We start from the raw sequence: 23,221 nt of genomic DNA, 5'->3' as shown, positions 1-23,221 counted from the left end.
AAAACTGTAGGGTTCGCCAAATCCCAAAAAATCCAGATTCTTACACAATGTTGCTATAAAGTGTGATTTCCATAACATACACTGATACAATCATCATATCACATTATGTCAGTTCAGACTATACGGAGATTGGACATGCCTGGAACTGTCAGTGTCTCAACAGGTAATGAATAACAGATGTTGTGTGTGTGTGTGTGTGTGTGTGTGTGTGTGTGTGTTCTTCAGCATTCTCTGACAACCACATTCCAGTTCAATTACTCTTACAGCAGACATGAGATCCAACCCTGAAACATCTGCAAGTCAGCTCAGAAGTATGCAGCAAGACTCATTCTTCTCATTACTAATTTGAACTCTCACAAGCACATGCCTGCTTCCCTCTGTCTTTACCTATCATCACACGCCATTTTGATTTAAGTAAAAATATCCAGATAAAGAATTCCTGGACTACCAAAGTTCCCAGATTTACAGCAGTGATCTTTCACTCACTTAGTGTTTTTACATGCAGATAAAAAAAAACGATTATATCTGGGTTAAGGCAATACCCTGATTTCTCAAACGCCATGTAAACACTTTACCCCGATTAAAATCAGAGTTCTCATAACTCCTTCAGTAACTGGGATATTCCTGCATATTAACCCAGTCTCACGGCAGTTCGTGAAATGGTCACGTTATTTAATCTATTAATTCGTGTTCACAGGGACGTTTTTTTCGTGGTGGCCAGCAGGAAAATGTAAAGTAATGTATTTCAATGGGAGTTATATTTCGTGATCACAGCACGAATACGGTAGGGAGTAGTATGAAAAGCCGCGTAGGGAGGTTGGTCGTGGTGGTGGATGGGTCAAACAATACAGGACTTTCACCCGGGAGACTGGTGTGTGCGTGTGGCGTTTTGTTTCCCCGTTGTTTTCCTAATCACAACCGTCCCGTTATTGTCGCGCGTCCCCCGCGGCCGTCTCCCACCGTGTGAGGCGTCCTTTCCCCGTTGTTTTTTTCCTAAACCCAACCTCTGAATAGATGGTTCCCATTTCGTGCTGGCCACCACGAAAAAAACGAGATAAACGTGTTGTTGTACACAAATCAATAGATTAAAAATAACGTGACAATTACATGAACTGCTGTGAGACCGTGTTGTGCATATATGCAGTATATAACCGGAGTATGATCAGGTTAAGCATCTGCACATTGTTTTTAAACCGGAAATAATTTGTCAGCGCTGTGAGTCGTGGTCGTTACCATACAACAAAACCATACCATACAACAAAACAGCGATGCCTGAATCAGCGGTACATCGGGAAATGGCTAAACAGATTGTCCATCTCCGGGGCTGTCAACACTGTGTTTCGGCAAAAAAAGTGGAGGGACCGAGCAGCCCCCGCTGCAGCCGTTGACTAACGTTAATATTAATTAGCTAACAAAGTTAGCTTGCTAATTCCACCTGACACTGGGTGACACTTGTTACAGATATAATGATCCGAACAAGTTGTCAATTGTCTGGCGAGAGCACTGTGCTTTCCTATGCTGTGACAAGAGAGTGTAAATGAAATATCCAGTTGTTAAATTTTACTAATTTCGGTGGCCTGTCTGTGTAATTTCGACATCAACAAATCAAGAAAAGCCAGTTGTGCATTGGTAGAGCGTCACCTCCTGTACCGGAGTAGGGTGACAAGACGTCCCGGTTTGACCGGGACAGTCCCGCTTTTGAGTTGCATGTCCCGAGTCCCGACAAAAGCCTGTCGAGACGCTAAAATGTCCCGGTTTACACCAAAGTGTCCCGGTTGTCAGCGATTACATAGCTGACGTGGTCTTATTATAGCCCAGTCATTAACTAAACCCATGTAGAAAGACTAATAAAGCGTCCAGCGTATGATTTTAACAATGTGTGTGTCAGTCAATCGTACCGGCCTGCGTCTGCATAATCTGTGCAGCCAGCATTACAATGTATATTTGTAAACATTGTTGCAATGCCTCTTCTTATCTGTCTCGTTTTAACCATAGACCATAGTGAAAGAAAGGGACACAGCGCCACTGGGTGGAAATGTTCGCGCATTTCGAAAGCAGGGAGTTTCCGTTCAAAAATGTAGGTCTATGTCAGTTCGCCATGTGTCTACCGGGCACAAATGCTCCCGTTGAGCGGATCTTTTCGCTCATGAACAACACATGGACTGACGAAAGGAACCGCATGACCATTCCCACCTTAAAGGCGCTACTTGTCACACGGGCCAATCTTTCCTGACACCTGTGCGCAATTTCACAGTAGGCTCAACCAACAAATTAATTCTTGAGCAAATTCAATCTCTGCTCTATCAAATGAGATTACATTTGTGTGTGTGTGTGTGTGTGTGTGTGTGTGTGTGTGTGTGTTGTTGTTGGTTAGAATAACACTGGTAACACTTTACGGTAAGGGTACATGAATTATCATGAATGCATGCATTAATTAATTAATTGATGTATGTATTATTATGCATTATGTAATTAATGATTTATGTATTACTGCATTCCTTAATATCCCATGAATCATCAGGAATTGACGTGTTCCTAGTCTGTCATTCGTGACCTCATACATGAAAAACACAACTAAAGCATTAGGTAAGTGGGCACATCATTATGAATTATGATTTATTAAGCACGATCATGATTATTTATTTTTCTTCAAAAAAATGCGGTCATCACTGCACAAATTCTGATTTGAACACAACTTGTGCATAATGATGTTGTACCCACCTTACCTAATGCTTTAGTTGATGTGTTGTTCATGCATGAGGTCATGAATGAGAGGCTATGAACTCATGTCAATTCCTGATGATTCATAAGATATAAAGGAATGAAGTAATGCAAAAATCATGAATTAATTCATGCATGAATTCATAATTCATGCACTAAAGTGTTACCATAACTTTAGTTCAAGCCTGTGGCAGCAGTTCCAAATAATTTGTTTAGTGCCATGCAATCAAAAATACCTTTTCACGAAGTTTTTCACAAGTTCAGTGGGTTTAATTCTGAAAAATAAAGTTGGTCCCACATGAAACTCACTCAATGTCTTTTAATATTATTTCTTAGATATGTAGGCTTCATACCAAGAACATTCATGAATATTAACTGAGATACCCTATTATGTTGTGAGCAGTAGGCCTATGTGTGCTGTTGGCAAAACTGTGTCTACTCTGTCTGTGTCTATGTCTGACCTGGGCTGGCACATGTTCAGGTTAAAAAGCGTGTGCATGTGCGTGTGCGTGCACAAGCAATACGGTCACGCGCAAAGTGTCCCGGTTTTAGTTCCGGGAAATCTGGTCACCCTATACCGGAGGAAGAGTTACTCCTGTCATTCCTCCCATTCTTCCCCGCTCGTGAATATGGGGAGACCCGGTATAACCTGGATATTCACTTAATGACTTAACACTGCTGTGTGTGAGTGTGTAGTCAGAACCTTCCGCTCTCTATGTGTTGCCATTCTCAAACTCTGTTCGCTTCAAGAAACAACAACAAACTTCGAGTTAGCAGCGACACGCTGAAAATGGCAAGTTTTGAAGAAAACTTAGATTGTGCAGTAAGGATGGCCTGCTTGGTTCATTCGGGGAATGATTGTAAAGATCTCCAAAGAATATGTTTACTTCATTTCCTCTCTAACTGGGGCGTTTTGGGACCGATTGTTGTGGACGAAGTACACACGGCGATACACTGGTAAGAGCAAATGACGTTAAACCATGTATTGAGCTAATTTTAATAGCTCACGTTACTGTATTGTGGTAACAGTTAACTTAATTTAATATTGTATATGGAGTTTTCGTTCAAGTTCTTTCCTCAGACCATTTTGCAGAGCCACCGTCGCTGCGTACAAAGCCTAGCGCCGTCCAAAAAGATTGTTATTGGTTTAAAGAAATAGAATAACCCAAAGCATTTTTTCTTCTATCACAAAATGTATGTGCTGTGTAGCCACACCTTACTCCAGCGCTGTGGATATAGGTCTGGCAATGCGAGACTACTCAGCGTGTTATGTATTGGAGGAGTAGGGACCAGGGACACATGGATGCCATCACTTAAAAGGGTACATTTAATCAAAGCCCCTGTACATACACATTGACTGTGCCTGCAATAATAATAATGTTCTACCTTATATAACTGTGTGGTAACAACTGTCTGTAGCTGGGACACTTGCTGTTTCCCTCTAAATGGAGCTCTATAGTGCAAGTGAAAGCGCCTGTCACCATGCTGATGGAGACACAAAGCCAACGACAGCTGAGCTTTAACACAAGCTTGCTCTCTATCATAGACTGGAGAACACAAACTCTGTGTGTGTGTGTGTGTGTGTCTGTGTCTGTGTGTGTGTGTGTGTGTGTAACAGCAGGTGCTTAGCAGGGGGCGGTGTAATATAATGACATAATTTGAGAAGAGACCCCTCTTCTTCCCCTAGTATAAAAATGTCTACCTGGGGGTCATTTGTGCGATCATGAGGTGGTATGAGGGCTTTACTTTTTTTATTCAGATAAAATGAAAACATGAGGCAGTAAATGCAAGGAAACAAGGAAAACAGAGAGCGATTAAGAAAATGCACCTGACATGTTTAGAAGAAAGCCAAAGCATTTCAGGCCATAGTATTTAGAACTATATTGTTGGATGCAGACACAAGAGAGCTATTATAAAACTAAACATTTGGTTACGCTATATATATGCATATGCAAACATTGATCACATAAGAAGCAATGTTACTGTAATCTGTTCACCTCAAGTCCTCCTGTTCACCTCAAGTCTTCCTAAGTATAAACCTCCTATCAAACATGCATGTTTTAGAAGCACCGTTTGATTAGAAAATAATGTCATTTCAGGATTATTGAGACAAGTTGAGGAAAGCAGAGGAAGCAGGAATGCTGCTCTAACCTGATCCTAATAGTTGCAGCAGCAGTTGTGTTACAGTAACTCTACATTGTAAACCTTCACAGGAAAACAATTTAAACCATTTAAAATTACCCACTGAGACAGGAACAGGTCTTTCCCATTCAGTTTGACTTGGAGACTAACCCTATGAGGGTTTAACAGAAAGAGTGTACATGTGTGTGTGTGTGTGTGTGTGTGTGTGTGTGTGTGTGTGTGTGACAGCAGGGGTCTATACATTGCTGACATTCCTCAGCTCTGTGTGTAAAGAGAAGAGCCAAAGGTCAACACGCAGTAAAAGAAAAGATTATATTCACTGCTGCTCCGAATGATGAACAGAGGAAAAGTGGAAGGAGAGGGGGTGTTTTAGAAAGTAAGTGATGGTGAACAAAAAAAGGCTTTCAGGATGTGCTCTTCTGTTGTGTGTGTATATGTGTGTATGTGTTATATATAGGGCTGTCAATCTATTAAAAAATGTAATCTAATTAATTACATACTCTGTGATTAATTAATTGAAATGAAACATTATTAACGGTGCCTGAACCAATACTTTTTAAGAAAGTAAAAAAAGAAAAGAAAAAAAAGGGTACTAAACAACAGTTTGTGACATTAAATAACGGCTTGTTTATTGCTAAGGCCATATGGTCAAAATGAAATGTTTAATAATAATGTATAACAATAACAATAACTTATTTCACTAGTAAATTTCTGTTGAACGACAAGAACAACCACCAGATGGTAAAGGACATTTACAATAACTTCAAATGCACCATGAGACTGTGGTTTACCAGTTTCATTGAACGCACCGTCTGTGTTGTTTCTCCGACAGCAGCTGCAGATTGTTGCATACCGGTTAAATCCTCTACAGTGAAACACAGTCAAACTTTACACCGTTTAGCGTTAGCTGTCAGCATTTTAACCGTTTTTAATCCAGCTACTAGCTAGCGGTAGGCTAACGTTAGCTGCTGTCGAGTATAGTGTTACCTAACTTCACGTGCAGCGGTGTTTGTGTTACCTGTATCATCTGTTTCAGAGCATCAGAGAGAAGCGCAGACATATCAGTGGCACCAGATTTCGGTAGCCAGGGTTGGCAGGAAGACATTTTTACAAGTAAATGTTCCAATTAATAATCCAGGCAGAACATGCTCGTCTCCCTCCTTCATTTTACAGTCCAATGGTGGCTAGAACGGCTCCGGGTCAAACGTCTATTTTTTTATGTTATTTTGACAGCCCTAGTTTTATATATATATATATTACTGCAGAAATCTGTTTAGAAGGGGTATGCTTAGAGAAGTAACAAAAGAGGACATTGAAGGATGACTATCATCTTTTCTGCCATGGCGAGCCTGCTTCATGTGTCTGTTCATCGTCCCCATTTTTTTGCTGTCATAGGAGAGCAGCGTGCCGCACTTAATGCACCCCAAACTTGCTCAAAGGTAGGCTAATTCTCCTGTTTTTCTTTTTTTTTTTTACATCTTTAAGCTCCATGTTGCACTTAAGCTACACCATACAGCACAGCAGGCCCGGTGTGATGCGTGCAAGTGGTGGGAGACACTGTGCATGATTATGGCATAGCTTTCTCCCCACCCAATTAGGCTAATAAACACAAATGTTTAAAAAAAACACAAATGCTTGATGCAAATGCCCTCAAGGGCCCTGCCCGGCCACGGAGGATAGTGGCGGGAAGAGCCAGTTCAGGCTCGGGATCGGGCAGAGAATCTAACCTCTATCCAGGATTAAGCAAGACCGCTGAAGCAGCGAAACAAGCTGCAATGGGCACATCTTCAATTTACAGCCACAAAAGTGCTTGTATTTGCCAATGACATGCTCAGATTATTATTCTATGTGTACGACAACATTATGAAAAGGATTCCTATAGCGATTTTAGGGCTGTTTCTGGTTAAGCAAAAATGATCTTACTCTTTAACAAAAAGGTTAGATTCTTTCCATAATTTTGTCAGACACTTTCAATAACTATCTGAGAATGTCAGTGGCAAAAACAGCAATTTTGGTGGACGTACATTGACGGTGTGCATTTGCCCTATATGATTATATTGCAGCCTGTATCACGGCTGCCGGTTATAGCTCAATACTGTACCAATTCCAAAGATTTTTGTTCACATTAGTCAATTAGACACCAATGTATGGGAAAATAGGGTTTAGGATAAAAATAGCTGAAATTACCCTTTAAGGAAAGAAAAAAAAAACATCAATATAACAGCTGATTCCAAACTTTTGAACGGTATTGTATTTACTGTTTTGTGCTATGAAGCCATTTATGTTTGTGCTGTAAAGCAGCAAACTAGATTTCATTCAAAATCCTACCCAGTGGCACAGACATTGTCAATGCAACGTGGAGACTGCTACAGGCTGTCAATTTTCTCGATTGGTTAACATGTTTATAGTAATTAAGCAATGTACCAAGATTGAAATCCTAACAACTTATTGATGTTAATGTTAATGTATAATGTAAAAGTCCTCATGTGCACATAATAATCCCATGCAAACACAGGTGCACAGAGCATATGACAGATATGTTGACAGGTTATGGCCTGTGCAGAGGCTTCTTTTGCGCTGGGCCTTTGCTAAGAATGAGGAGCAGCTGCACCTTAATATTACAACAGAAATAACACCAGGTTTTGAATGACAGTGACCTGTCCTAGATAGCTTCATATATGCACGCGTGTGTGTGCGTGTGTCATATGCAAATGAAAGAGAGAGCGAGAGAGAGAAAGAAAAAGAGAGAGAGCGAGATGAATAAAGACAAGACAAGATATGATTAGTGGCTATGAATTAGCAGTTGGTAGAATAATAGTATGATGGTGTGTGGATGTGTAGAAGGATCCTTCTGAAGCGTGTGCTTACCCAGCTCTTCTCGGAGGTTTTCCACTTCCAGCGACAACCCCTTCTTTTGCTTCAAAGCCTCCTCGCGCTGCACAAAAGAGTAGATGAAATTGAGGAATGCACACTGAGGCTGTGTCCAAAGTCATACACTCTTTAGTACATACTATATAGAGAGTGTGGAGGACTATATAGTGTGTTAGGTACACTACTCAGGTCATTTCTCTTATCCAGCAGCCATCTAAGTTCCCCCTTTCCCCCTGTGGTAGTTAGCTCTGTCAGTTAAACATGGATTGTACAATAATTTCTACCATGCATTGGGATGATTTCAGTATACTATCAAAGGTAAATAATTCTTACTATGACTTTACGACACTACAAAATGGTAAACACACAATATAGTGAACTATATAGTGAACAGTGAATGATTTCAAAAACATTTGCCATTCTGGTTTATAATTTGTATTCACTCATTGATGTTAATGATTGTGATACAGTAAAATATTTGTAACTGAGTTTGTTTTATTATTGTTCTATACTGCTCACTCACAACAGCAGCTGTAACTGACCTGGAAAAAGTTTAAAAAAAAGAGCTTCCCAGTCAAATAAAACTTTTAAGGTTAACACCTAAGAATCAACAAAAAACATCCTGAGGAAAACTGTAATTTCCAGTCCCAGCCCTAAAGGAACAGGAGCCCACTATAAGGTAACAATAATGTCTATCTCAATGTTTTTTAAATTTATAGAGACAGACATAAAGGAAAGCCCTTTATATACAGTATTTTACAATATACCACACACAACGTAAGGCTGCCTACACCAAACCAGAAAGCACACACACTTGTAAACATGTGGACTAGCATAAACTTGAACTTAATGAGTTAACCAAAGTGCACTGGTGCGCTCCAAAACAGAACATTATGATCCTATAGTCCCACATTTTTATAAATTACCAAAACATTCACTCTTACAAACACACACATAAAATAACAGCAGCTTCACAACAGGAGCACTGGAATTTACAACGGAAGCAGAACATTTGTGCTCCTGCCTTCTTGCTTTCAAACACACACACACACACACACACACACACACACACACACACACACACACACACACACACACACACACACACACACACACAAACACAGCCATAAAGACCATCTGTTGTCTGAGGGGTCAGCAAAGTGAAAGAGCAGACAGAGACAGAGGCAGTGGGAAAAGAGAGCCAAAAGGTACAAAGACAGCTTGTAATAATGATCAAATGTTTCTGTGAAACAGTGAAAATGTAAACTCTGTAGTTATATGAGAGATTATTGGAGTGGTAAGAGAGAAGATGATGGTGGCATTGGTTTAATAGTTCATAACTTATCAATGGCATTCATTTTCTAAACTTGGACAGAAACCAACAGCTAATGTGATCAATGTGTGAAACATAGTGGAAAGTACATGCAGCTAGATTCCTGTAAAGTGACATGATGATTTCCTTATTCCTGATCCCTGTTGATCACAGCTCGGACTGAAAGACCAACACAAGTGAAGAGAAAGAAAAGAGCAGCAGCAGATGCATGTAAAGCAGAACCCCATCTACAGCAGTAAACACACACACCTTGCGTTTCTTCTTGCGGCGATGAGGGGGGGCCTTGCTGGGCTTTACATGTGCTTTGCTGGCCGTGGAGCCCATGTCTTGGTGAACGAAGACACACACACACTTAAAAAAATGTATTTCTGTTCTTCCCCTCTCTCTCTAACTAATTCCCTACCTTTATCACCAGTGGACATCACAAACTGCAAAAAACACACACGCACGCACACGAACACACACACACTCTCTCTTTCTCTCTGCCCTCCTTCTAAATGAGACACACTCTCTCTCTCTCTCTCTCTCTCTCTCTCTCTCTCTCTCTCTCTCTCTCACTCTGTTACTGACTCAGCCCCTTCAACTCCTCCCACTCTCTACCTGTTCACCACCCTGTCCTCCCCTCTCTTTCCATCTGTTTCTCCTCCTTCTGCCTTGATACTGTGTGTGACAGAGGAATGCAAGTTATTTCTGCACCACCTTCTTTTCTCCTTTCTTATCTTTATACTTATCTCCCTTTCTCTTGTTCCCCATCAGTTGTTTACACAAAAAACTGGTGTATCTGCATTTACCTCATGCCTCTCTTGTCTTTAATCATATCTTTTCTTACTTTCTACTTCTTTGTCTCTCTGTATGTTTAAAGTTTGCATTAAAATAACTTACATTAATTAGTCAAATACTTCAGTCTGTGGAAGGTTAAAGAAAGTGTAGAGACATTTTCTTTCCAACTAGCACAAACTTAAGGTTTTAAAGCACCAAAGAGGAGAACAAAAGCTGGAACATTTTCCTGAATTCAGGGTAGAACTCTGTTTTACACCACAAAATTCTGTCAATGTTTTAAGATTTTTTTTTTGGCTTTTATTGCCTTTATTTATAGGACAGATTAAGTCAGGGAAGTGGGAGAGAGAGGGGGATGACATGCATGCAAAGGGCCGCAGGTCGGAACCAAACCTGCGGCCACTGCAACGAGGACGGAGCCTCTGTACCAGCACTTGCTCAACCAGATGAGCTACCCAGGCGCCCCCTGTTGACACAAGGGGATTTGTCATTTTTAACTTAACTTTTATTGTAACTTATCTCATTTGGTTTTAAAACTGTGTACATTTACATCAACATCTACTAAATGTAACCAGGAAAAGTGGAAATGGCAAATTAAAATAAATTAAAATACTTGGCATCCATAAATAATCCATGAATTAACTTAAGACACTCCATTGCTTTGGAGGCGTTTCAATTACACTTCCTTAGATTCTGGGTATTAAAGTCCTTTCAGTCTTGCAATGCCAGACCTTCCTCCATAGCGCTGCGGAGGAGGGTCTGGCTAGTCCATACAGCATTCTGGGGTGGGAGAGAAACATGCTCTGGTTTACTGATGGTTCTTTAAACCAATCACAATTGCTAAACCGTGCTCAGCAAAACAACAAAATAGCCTCGGGAAGGAACTTGTTTTGGTGGAACATGTGTACGTTCAAAGGTTGTTTTAGTCGTGTGAGAGAAATCTCAGATTGGACAGATAGTCTATCTGGATTTACCCTGCAGAGATCTGAGGAGCAGTTAACCATAGTCCTCATAAATCCACCAGAGTTTAAAATTCTAACACAAAGAAAGCAGAAGGAAACGGACATTGGCCAAAAAGACATCATCCGGTGGAATTTCCGGCGTCACCGGAGCAATCCTGGGAGTGGAACGTCGTTGATATAGACTAAAGTCCTTTGTTTAGACCTCTTGCAGCCATCAATGGTTGCCAACATATGAAATGGCTGCACTGTTGCGCAAAATAGATAAAGAAGTTGTACTGAAAACGTTATAGCAGTATGCTTTTCAGAGTGGAGTATAAAGATAACCCCACCCACACAAACTTAAGCCCCAACCCCTTTCACTAAACCTAACACCCCCAGCCCACCCACAGCCCACCCCCAGGGGAAAGTAGCTCTGCATCAAGTGCGCAGTTTATTCTCACCAGTCACCTTTCAAGTGTGTAGGGCAGATTAGATAGCGTTGGTATTCATGCTTTAGATAAAAACACACACATTATCGCAGACACACATATCAAGAGCTTCAGGGCTTTGACTGCAGCTGCTGCATTCCTCCACTCCTTCCTTCCTTCTATTTATCACTCCCCCTTCACCTCCACGTTCCACCAGGCCATCCATCTAATCAATAACCCAGTCAGGAAGACTCCTGCACTGTAAACCTCTGAAAGCTCTCTCAGCTGATCTTTACATGTTACACAATATGCTGGAGAATAGCCACAGTAATGCAGCATTTATCCTAATAAACAAAACCATTTTAATCCGGCCTGATTCAAAAAGCCGATGCTGATGAGAGTTGTGTAACAGTTAATAATCACACACACACACACACACACACACACACACACACACACACACACACACACACACACAGACACACACACACACACACACACACACACAGAGTATGTGTGCAGGTTAGTACTGCTGATAACAGGTTCCTCAACAGATAATGAGCTTCTTTCCCTCAGAGAGAGACATGCAAGTGTATGTATGTGTGTGTGTGTGTGTGTGTGTGTGTGTGTGTGTGTGTGTGTGTGTGTGTGCTTGTAAAATCCCCTGAGGCCTCACTGACTGAAGGCATTAGTTATTAGCTATTCTGCCTGTGCTCCCCCAGCAGCCCTTCCACCACAAGAAAAACACGACCAGTTCAACCAAACAGCACCAAAGAGAAGAGAATAAAGAATGAAGTTCAAAGTGACAACAGATCTATCCAAAGTGCTGAGTTCATATACATACAAACACAAACAATCACACGCATGAGGAAACAGGTCTAATGAAGGGTTTTACACACTGGATAAGGTGTGCCCAGCTAAATGATAGTTATTGTGGCTGAACCTAAAATACTTTGGTAATTAAGTGTGTTTGTGTGCATTCATTTTAATTTCCCATGCCATTATGATGTGCAAACATAACATTACTAGTCTCTGTAATCATACAGCAAATATTTACTGAGCAGCCTATCTATGTCCGGGACTCTGATTGACGCATCCTGGTGCCTGAATAGGCCAATCAAAAGCCTTTAACTCATGAGAAACCATCCCACTACAATATAAACTGACTTCATGTTTAACCCCCCCTAACAAAAGGGTATGCAGTCTTACGGAGGTAACAAAACCTACATATCTTTTATGGGATTTATTACACACACACACAAAATATTTCTATGTTCTGTCTACAATTTGAACTATTTTAGTAGTATTATGGCAAAGCATACTAAAGATGAGAGTGCTTTTCATTATGCCCAACAGTGTGTAGTTGGTTAGACAAAAATCTGGTAATATGAAGTGTGTGCCATTTGGTGCAAAAGTTTGATTTTGATAATGCTACATGTAGTTTTTGGTTGCAGTGCTTCATTTTGCAGGATATATGAGCGTTTTGCAGTTTGGGTGTGTGGTTTTGTGAATTGTGTTAAGTATTTTAATAAAACCAGCCTAGTTTGCAAAACTGTGTTTTAGCAATTGGAAAAAACTGTAATAGCAGCTAGGGGTGGGCTAATAAACAAGCCTATCCCTGCTGCCTCAACGCTTCCTACTAAAACAGCCATTACTCAGGGGTGCCTGGGTAGCTCACCTGGTAGAGCACGCTCAGCTGTCCTATAAAAATAAAGACCTAAAATGCCCAAAAATAATCTTAAAAAAAAAAAAAAAACAGTCATTGCTCCACTCCTCCTTGACAAGCATCTCAATCAGCACCTTAAAAAGCAACATTCTATATTACCAACAACTGTGAGTGATGCTTTAATTATAGGCTGTGGGTGCTTTGCTCTAATTTGCCAAAGGGGAAGGATGGAGTGCAGATAACTAATAGTTTCCACTCATTTACCCCCTTGAAGCTGCACTAGACCATATTGTATACATGAACAAACACATCCACCTTATCTGCCTTTAAAGTAAAGTGGTGTGGTGCTACAGCAGAAGAAAGGGACCCATCCCCACTAAGTGATGCTGTAGATCCACCCTATTTACCAGAAACAGTATTCTTATTTTTTAGTAACAGCAGGTACAATACAGGCTGCACCCAAAATATCCTCATTGAACAGCAGAGCAAGTTCCATTCAGAGAAAACTTAATTAAAAAATAAGACTGAACCTACTGTACAGCCACACTAGACAAAGACATTTTTTTATATTCTAAATATTAAGACGTAAACAATCGTGCTGCCATGGAAGCCCAGTGAGAAATGACATAAACAATCAGCACAGGTCCCAGTAGACCACATGGACAAAACAGACACACACACACACACACACACACACACACACACACACACACACACACACACACACACACACCAGGATTGATAACCGTGATTAATGTGTCTGTGCAATTCAGTAGATACAACTGTTTACTATCTATTCTCTTTACTTATTAACTTAAGATTCTTTTATTTGTTTTTAAAGTCATAAAACAAAGGCTCCCCAGAATATTTCAGAACTCCTTAGCCCCTACTCCAATTCCAGGCCTCTTAGATCCTCAAATCAATTGTTTTTAACTGTTCCTCGATCGAGGTTAGTGGGTAAGGAAGATCGTGCCTTTTCTGTGGCAGCTCCAAAGCTTTGGAATAATCTTCCACTTTGTCTCAGATGTTCCCCCTCCATTGATAGTTTTAAAACACATCTCAAGACATATTTGTTTTCAATGGCCTTTGGTTGCTCTTAGAGGCTTTTAGCATTTTAATAATTATTTATTTTTATTCAGTTATTTTAAAATTCTTTTATTCTTACATGTTGTAGGGTTATACTTTTCTTGCTTTTCTTGCTATTTTATTTGTGTTATTTTATGACTCGTTTTGCTTTGATTTTACTTGTTGTGCCGTGCACTTCAATTTGTACAGCACTTTGGTCAACTCTGGTGGTTTTAAACATGCTATATAAATAAACTTGACTTGACTTGTATTTCTTTTTTCTTTGTGTATCTTTAGAGTGACTTTTTTGTACTTTTTTGCACTATCCTTTGCTGCTGCAACATTGGGAATTTCCCTGTCGAATCTTGAATAGTATATTTGTTGTATGTTGTTTACTGTGTCAGTAAACTTGAGAAGAATCCACTCATTAAAGCTGAACCAAGCTTTAGCTGGCTAACTAAAGTATAGAAAATAATGTTGGCCTCGACTGTATATATTAAAGCCACACTGAAATCCCTACATTTCCTCCCAGCTCATTTTAATGTTTTGACATAGGTCACAGTTAAGATCAAAATGATTTTGGAGGCACCACCTAACAAAATCAGAGGTTGTAGATTGTGTGCAAACCAGACATGCTTAGACAGGAAAGTGATTACTGTAGCTGTCCAGATACTAATGTCAGCTAGCTGACAAGCTGAGTGGTGTCACTGTTGTCTTTAACAAAGTCTTACAACATTCAAACGGTTAACCTCCCATTGTCACCAATATGTCAAATCTAGAGTTTACAATTCATATCTGGCAGGTAGGAGCTTCACTGGGTTCTTTCATCAAAGAAAGTCCCTATCTGGCAATATTTGCAGTGTAGGCTGATTCCTGCATGGCCTTTCTTGCCAACACTCCTAAAAACTGCTTTTACAGTACTTCTTCAAGCTTTCCTAAATACCAAAGCATTATCACCAACATCAGCAATGGTTTGTCACACAACCATACAGTGTGTTCCTTCTCTGTATTATTTAAAATTGAGGCCAATATAACGATGTGTAAAACATTTGTTATTTTAATGCAGTGAAAAAACCCCAGCAGGTAGTTTGAGTATTTGTTTAATGCTTTGTAAACAGAAATAAGTCAGTACCTCAGTGAAGAGATGCTGGATGACTGTAGCCAGAGCCTCCACTCTCTTATTCCCTTGGACAAGCATCTTTCTCAGCTGGTTGATAGCCTGGTTCTTCTTCTCTGCCTGCTCTTTGTTCTGGTTCTGTTTAGCAGTGACCATCCGGTCTGCCACAACAGTCCTGGCTGTGCCAGGCTTGGATGCATTCTGTAGGTGGGATCCTGTTTTGGGGCTGGATCTTGACCCGTTTTTTGCTTTAAACCCAAGACCAGAGGCTCCAGTGGTGCCTGACCCAGTGTTGGTGGTTTCTGTTTCTGGTACTGGGACAACTGCTGTCACTGCTGCATTAGCATTCACCACCTCTGGTACCTAAGAATGTAAAAACAACATACACACTTTTAGGGAAGGATTTTAGCTCAATAGGTTAAAAAAAATTAATCTTAAAAGACTTGCGTCCAAACACTAGCAGTTAGTAAAGAAGAGTCACCTTTTTAAAATGTTGAACCACATTTAAGAGATAAGGTCTTCATAACTCTTTTGTTAACATGAGAAGATGACACATGAAACAGGAATTCTTAGAACAAGTAGACAAACTCTAAGTACAGATATAAGGATCTTGTGGATTACCACTGTAGGAGCCAAAAAAAGCAGTTTTTGTTTATATTTAAAGAACAATAGTTATTATTTGAAGATTTCCCATATTTTGGTTATAGTTCTGATCCACTGATTTTGATTGACAGCTAGGCCACTGATTGGCAAATCGGCCACACCATAGTAATTGTGGGTGTGGTATAACTGATAAAGGGAAGATGGAAACACGGATGGAGGTTGTTTTTTTTGGAAGTCCTAGCTTTAGTTGAGACCAGAACACAGTTTTTTAACCACATGTAGTCATCCTGTTTCATCTTATTTGATATCATTTAAGAAACCATCAGTATTGTTTATTTTCCCTGATTCACACACATGCAACATTAGCCTACAACATTTTGGTAGGATCATAAAGATTTATTTCTATAGGTAGGATATTTGTGTTTAATTATTATTTTTCAAACAACAACTGCATGCCTGGATCAACAACAAAGGAACAAAGGTGCGTTATTGCTGGGGCAGTGGCTATAATTTTGAAACGGAATAGCCACCACAACCACTTTAAATATTCCTGTCAAGGAACACACCTCTTTCATCGATCAGATCTCGCTAAGTAATGGTCACTGATGTAGTGTCTTGCCCATGACTGAGCTGAATTTGCATCTTAAAGCTCAAAACCTAAAAAAGAAGAGGACATACCAGGTCAGGTGGTGCTTGGTGCTTTTTCTGGCTGTTTCCTCCTCCAGGTGCTGCTACCTGTGAGCTGCTGTTGGTGTTTGTTGGTCTTGCCGGCGCCTCCCGAGGCTTGTTTTTGTCCACTGCAAGAGAACGGCGACCTCTTAGTGTGTGGGTGGCAGGTGCAACATTCAACATGGTATCCACTTCCTCCCAACACACACAGAATACTCACTCAGCCAATTAACAAAGTGTAAAGTATCAACCACAGCAGGGTCTGAGCTAAAACTACAAAACACTCTTTCTTCCTCTGAATAGAATAACAACCAATATGTGAAAAGTAAACTTAAGAAAACAGAAGAAGCAAATCAACACATGCACATGTGGGTCAATCTGGGGTCTAAACACAACCACCACAACATCCAAACACAGAAAACATAAAAATCCTGCCCACACACACACACACACACACACACACACACACACACACACACACACACACACACACACACACGTCTCGTTCGTTTGCTTTCATCTGTTAAATGAGAATACGCCCTACTGACTGCTCAAGGCTGACACAGATGCATCATGGGATTGTGTGGTAATGATGGCCAGTGTGTGTGTGTGTGTGTGTGTGTGTGTGTGTGTGTGTGTGTGTGTGTGTGTGTGATGGGCCATGGGTGTGCATTAAGGAGTGCATTACCAGAGACAACGCAATTAAAGAGACCGAGAGACATTTCTCTTTCTCTCTCTCAATTCAAAGGGGCTTTATCGGCATGAAATCTTCAATAACGATGCTGACAAAGCATCAAACTCTCTCTCTCTCTCTCTCTCTCTCTCTCTCTCTCTCTCTCTCTCCATTAATGTTCAAATTACATTATTGCTAAAGCTAAATTACATATTAAAGGACAATTCCGGCGCAAAACGAACCTAGGGGTTATTAACAGATGTGTACCCACTCTGTCGCTCTCTGGGACATGTTTTCATGCTAATCGAATGTGTTTGTAGCTTGAATGAAGCTAGCGCGGACTGCTGATTAGCTTACAACGCTAGTATTCGGGGCACAGGGAAAGTAAAAACAAATCGCTATTTATACCACTAAAAATGCTCAAAATATCACCAAACTTCAACGGTAGCATAATGAGGGTCCCTACATGTTAACTGAAGCATTGAGAACATTGTAAGTGTACAGACAGTTTATTGAACGAAGAGCTGCAGGAGCTGCGTGAAAGGGCTACAAGAGAGAGAGAGCTACCGGTAGTCAATGCCGTAACACAGCCTCGTACTTCGGGAAACTGGTGGTGTACCTGCGGACATTGTGAAGCTATGGCCACCGAAAAAGAGTGTCTGTGTTGCACGGAGTGGGACCTGTTGTGTCGCGACACCCAAGAGACGCAGTGTTTTGTACAGTCTGAAGATTTCCCCTCTCTGATAAACAGGGCGGTACTTGAAACTTTTTTCCGTGTCCCGAAAATAATATCGCCAGCTGTAAGTCATGACTGGTTTTCAAGACGGCGGCGGCATGTAAACATGAACGTGAGTGTCTTTATAATGTATCTTTTTAATAAACTTACAAAGTTCTTAATGCTTCGGTTAACATGTAGGGACCCTCATTATGCTACCGTTGAAGTTTGGTGATGTTTTTAGTGGTACAAAATAGCGATTTGTTTTTACTTTCCCTGTGCCCCAAATACTAGCGTTGTAAGCTAATCAGCGAGCGTCTTTCAAGCTATATATATATATATATATATATATATATATATATATATATATATATATATATAATATTTGACAGATGTCACAGACTGACAATCATCAAAAATCACACTTATAGCTCCATGGAGGCTCTCCTCAGCCATAGCCAACTGGGCTTCCTCACAAATCACACTTGCTAATCACACTTGCTAAAAAGACATTAGGTGCAAAAAGCCTCTAAATAATTCAATATGAACCAGCAGATATCTGTTGATATCACAGAGGTTTCCTGTGCAGATATACAGCCTTTGGGCCACTGCAACCTGCAGGATGAGTGTTGTGGTGTTTCATGCTTTGAAGATGAATATTATTTCTGAGTCCTGGGACTAATTGAAATTTTATTTTCATCAAGTGCCAAATGCAATTAGTCTTAGCTGAAACTGTCACTGAGTGACTGAGATTTCAATCGAGAGAATCACTGGGTACAAGTCATGTTTTATCCTTATGAAGTTAAAAAATGATTCACCCAATTTAAAATCTAATCCAAATTCTACTGAACTCAAATAAATAGGTCTGTACGCTTTAAGTCAGTTTGCTGGCTCAGGCTCAGGTCCTGAGGCTAGTAGTGACTTCCTTAAAGATACTGCCACCTACTGGCAGCAGAACATGCATGTGTATCCGTCTTTTTAATCAACCAGAGCTGTGATCAGAGCACGTTGTAAGGAACAAGAAAGGTTGAACATAATTTAAAATGGATTGGACTGCTGAACACTTCAGAATGACAGCGATTAGAGAAAATCATTAGCGCGCACTGACATTAGAGCAAACAGTGGAATTAAAAGCTGACTCGCTTTGAATCAATGAGTCACCTTCGGCAGCGGCTAACAACAAGGTAAACATCACTCTAACCTGCTGCTGCTGTCTTACAGTCAGACACTAAAGGGCAACAGGAGACATGACACTTCCTCTGCGTGTATGTTTGACTTTGTACTACTTCAGTTAACTTCAATTACAACAACCCACAGCTTGATAAATCATACTGTGGACACTACAGCTCCGGAATCATCATTAAAACACAACAGGTGTTTCCCTTTCACCTGATCAATGTTCAGATCTGATAAATATTTACCATCTCAACACCAATGTCAGCAGGACACATCGCTCTAATCAATAATTCAGTGTAGGAAAATATTGGTGGGTGTAGGAATATGAAGACTGGGAGGTGAAACATCTTATATTAATGTATGCCTCAGATGAAATTGCACACATTGGATAAACAGTAAAACTAATATTGCATAATAACTGTGCCTTTAGATGTTTACCGTTTAAAACCGAAAATCAGTTTCTCCGACATACAGGTCTTCAACCTGGTCGCATGAAAATATCAAGTGCAGTTTTTTACTGTGTCACAGAGCCAAAATTCACTTGACAGCTGGATAGAAACACACGTACAGACAGTCTCATCCAGGCTCATATACGCTGTAAACATACTGCAGACCAGTTACGAACACTGATATGTATTGTGAATGTATTGTAATAGTGAAAATAAATGCTGTTGTGCTGGATGCAGTGCTGCCACAATTATTATTGCAAGTTAGTGTGAGAGGGATACAGTATACTGACACTAAAACAGACTGCACATTACACACACACACACACACACACACACACACACACACACACACACACACACACACACACACACTGAGTTATGCTTTTATGTTCATATTGCTCTTATATTCCTATGCTTTTATGCATTACGATGAAGGGGAAGATAGTCTGTTGAAACTAACATCAAAATGTAAAAAATCCTCTCCACCTCACATTGTACACTTACTGTAACACTGTTGTATACCGTGACAGTGTCCAATGCTGTCACTGTGTTAAATTGGACAGCAAGTGAACATACAATGCATTATATTTAGGGGTGTCACGATTCTTCATTCTTCAATTTGACTTTCCATTTTAAGGTCACAATTCACTTTCATTTAAATTCAAACATTTTCTTTTCAGCATGCTTGTTTCCATAAGTAAATAACGGGGAAGGCAAAATGTTGTCACACTGATAACTTCAGGGAAGCAGGACGATTTTCCAGTCATGTTGTTTCTCCGTCATCCCGACTCCGGGCAGTGGCCATGGTGTCTGGAAAATGTGCAGCTGCAGGCTACCGCTAAGCTTACGTTAAACTGTGTCTTTAGCTGCATGCTACCAGCTAGTAAGCTATCCTGTAGGCAGAGGTGGAGAGAGAAATCCTGCTTTTGATTTCGATAGTCAAAATCGAACGTTTTTCTTGATAATTTTTTCGATTTATCTACTCGTGAAACCCTAATTACAATGTTCCACTTCTGTTTGCCTCAGATGAAAAAATAAAATATGCCAAACACTGAATGACAATGAACACTGGATAATGTGTTGCTCTATTCTGTCCTTTAATTAGTGACATGCATAATTATCCAAAGTAAACGTTGCACATAATGAATATAAGTGCTCTACACATATATGTTTCATTTCTGTCTTCAATTGAAAGTTGCAGAATAAAAGGAAGATATGAATAAATTTGATGTGAATCTGACACTTGCGAGGCTGAATTACAGTTGATGAAACAGTAACAGTTTGTGTGTGTGTATGTGTGTGTGCGTGCGCGTGCGAGTGTGCGTGTGTGTGAGATGGTGATTTGTACCTGGAATCTGCCAGGCAGTCATGCAGAGCTGCTGAGCCCAGACTGAGAGGGAAACAAGACTGTTAGCATGCACATCACGTCACATAAGTAAAGCGGACAAGGAGTACAATCCTTGCTGTGTCATGAGAATCTCCTTCAGTACACATTAAGATGACCTCCACTTCATAACACATGATAAGATAGGGAATCATCATATGAATTGTTGGATGTCTGCATAATAAATGTTGGCTGTTTTTTCAGCAGTTTAGTACCAAAAATGATAGGGATTTTTTTTTTTTTAAATGCTGAGTTTCAATACTGGTCTATAGTTATATGATACTGAGATATATTTAAAATGTTGAAATATGTCGGCCATCTTATTTGTACCAGTCTCATGATCACTCAGCAGGACCGTCTGCTGTGTGTTTACTCAGAACATCAGTTACCAGTACGGAAAAACTGGTGAGGGACTGGAGTTGGGGAGTGGAGAAATGAAAAAGGTGGAGGAGGAGGAGTGGGGGCTTTGTGTCCAGTTGTTGCACAACTACAGCAACTGTGTCATGTCTTCTCTATAAAATAGCTGTATTGTGTTCAATCGCCTATTAAATTATTGTACTTTGGCACTGAAAAAGTTTCTTCACTTGTGTGGAAGTGTTCATCTAACCACACATATGAATAATACACAGTTTCAGCAGATTGCCATGTTGTGTGATGAGGATTACACCAAATTCCATTTTAGATTTCTAGTCTACGATCAAACAGGATGAGATCAACTCAAATTATAATTAATTAATTTATAATAACAGTAGAGCTGGCTCTGGGTGACATGTTGTGGGCCTATCTTTCATAAACTCCCTCATTAACACAGACAAACCCCCCATAAACAGAACCAGAGCAGACAACTGAGTTTACTGTGCGGCCACATGATGCTGAACAGACTCAGACAGATTAGGGCGGGATTATTCTGTATGTGTGTTCGCAAGACAAAGAAGTGTGCCAGCAAAGCAGGGAAAACAGGGACAGCTCACCATACATACATACACTACAGGTAGTTGTAGAAACCCTAATCTCATTAATCTGCTGTATTTATATTACTCAAATGGATACAATCTAATCCCACTTTACGAAAAGGCAGATTCCAACAGAGGCTCTATTAGGATTTAGATTGGTGATTTGAATTTAGATCGGATTTGCACTTTGACTTCCCTGGCTTGGATTTTTCCCAGAGCTTAAATTGCCATCCTGTAATGAACCACATTAAGTATATAAACCTGTTGGTATACTTTAAACTAAGATGATAAAATATGGAACACATAACCATAAAGGTGTTGTTGGGGATTGCTGGGGGTTAATAAGGAGGGCCACAGTGTGAACTGTGAAAAAACACTGATTTAGGGGTATCATCACATACCGTTCACCATACCTAGAGGTGGCATGGGGTACTTTCCATAAAATCATCTCTCAGTGCAAATCAAACCAGCTATTAGGCTAACTGAAATAAAACCATGCCAATCTCTAGGTATGGTGAAGGGTATGTGATGATGTGGGGCTATTTTAATTCCAAAGGCCAAGGGAACTTTATCATGACGCATAGTATCCTGGATCCACGAAATAACTGGCCTTTAAAAATAAAAATATGTCTGCCTCTATGGGAATTTAACATAGGGGTGTACTTACTTATGCCCCCTGTATTTTAAGGAAGAACATGTATTTATTTACGATACATTATTCATTCACAAAGAAAATTGGTGTCCTTAAAGGTTGGATTTTTCCTCATTTTTTTAATTAAGGCATTAAGATCAATTTCCAAAAGATGATTTTTTTATTCCTCTTTTTAGTCAACTTTAGCATGAGTGTCCTAATTTTTTCACATGACTGTATACTGTTACCTATTTATTGTCACTGGTGGTAGAAGATAAGTGCTACAAGTAGTGAAGGCTTACAAAAGCAAATTTGAATGTTCTCAGGTTTTAAAACATCCGTCCGTGTCTACTGCAATTTCTAGCAAAGTCAAACCTGCTATTGCTGCCATGTTGCAAAGTGTTGAATGTTATACATACAAAGCATTTTATTAATTCTTCATTTTGATATTTACCCATCTTGAAATATGGGGTAACACTTTATTTGAAGGGGTGTGCATAAGACTGACATGACACAATTATGACATGACACCTACTGTATTATGAACATGAAGAAGTCATTTTGAGTGTTCATGGCTGTTGTCATTAAGTGTTATTCGGTAAATTATGACACTTTTAAGGCAAAGTTAGCATTGTTGGAGATGTTTGCCTTATGACAACTTGACATTAACGAAGACAACAATCGGTTACACTTTACTTGAAGGTATCTACATAAGAGTGACATGACACTGTCATGAACGTGTCATAAACATTATAAACAAGTCATAAACGTTTATGACGTATCTGTCACACGTGACACGTATCTGTCATTAAGTGTCATTCGGTTTTTGTCATGACAAGTTAGGGTTAGGGTTCATGTGTCATGACAGTGTCACGTGTTCATGACAGTGTCATGTCACTCTTATGTA

The 23,221-nt window shown here is 40.0% G+C and overlaps 1 protein-coding gene across 1 annotated transcript in view; it reads right to left on the bottom strand.

Annotated features, from left to right (window-relative positions):
• The window catches only part of LOC144528480 (uncharacterized), an 85,462-nt gene that overhangs the window by 12,734 nt on the left and 49,507 nt on the right, over positions 1-23,221 (bottom strand). The window contains exons 8-10 of the mRNA XM_078267085.1: positions 16,343-16,461; positions 15,077-15,424; positions 7,732-7,798 (exon numbers count right to left, since the gene is read on the bottom strand). Of these exons, the coding sequence (XP_078123211.1) occupies positions 7,732-7,798; positions 15,077-15,424; positions 16,343-16,461 (534 nt within the window). The remainder of the gene's footprint in view (positions 1-7,731; positions 7,799-15,076; positions 15,425-16,342; positions 16,462-23,221) is intronic.

Source organism: Sander vitreus, chromosome 2 (genome assembly GCF_031162955.1).
Source record: "Sander vitreus isolate 19-12246 chromosome 2, sanVit1, whole genome shotgun sequence".
Classification (NCBI taxonomy): Eukaryota; Metazoa; Chordata; class Actinopteri; order Perciformes; family Percidae; genus Sander; species Sander vitreus.
The sequence above is the reverse complement of the archived record's forward strand: the minus strand, read 5'-3'. Positions and strand labels throughout refer to the sequence as shown.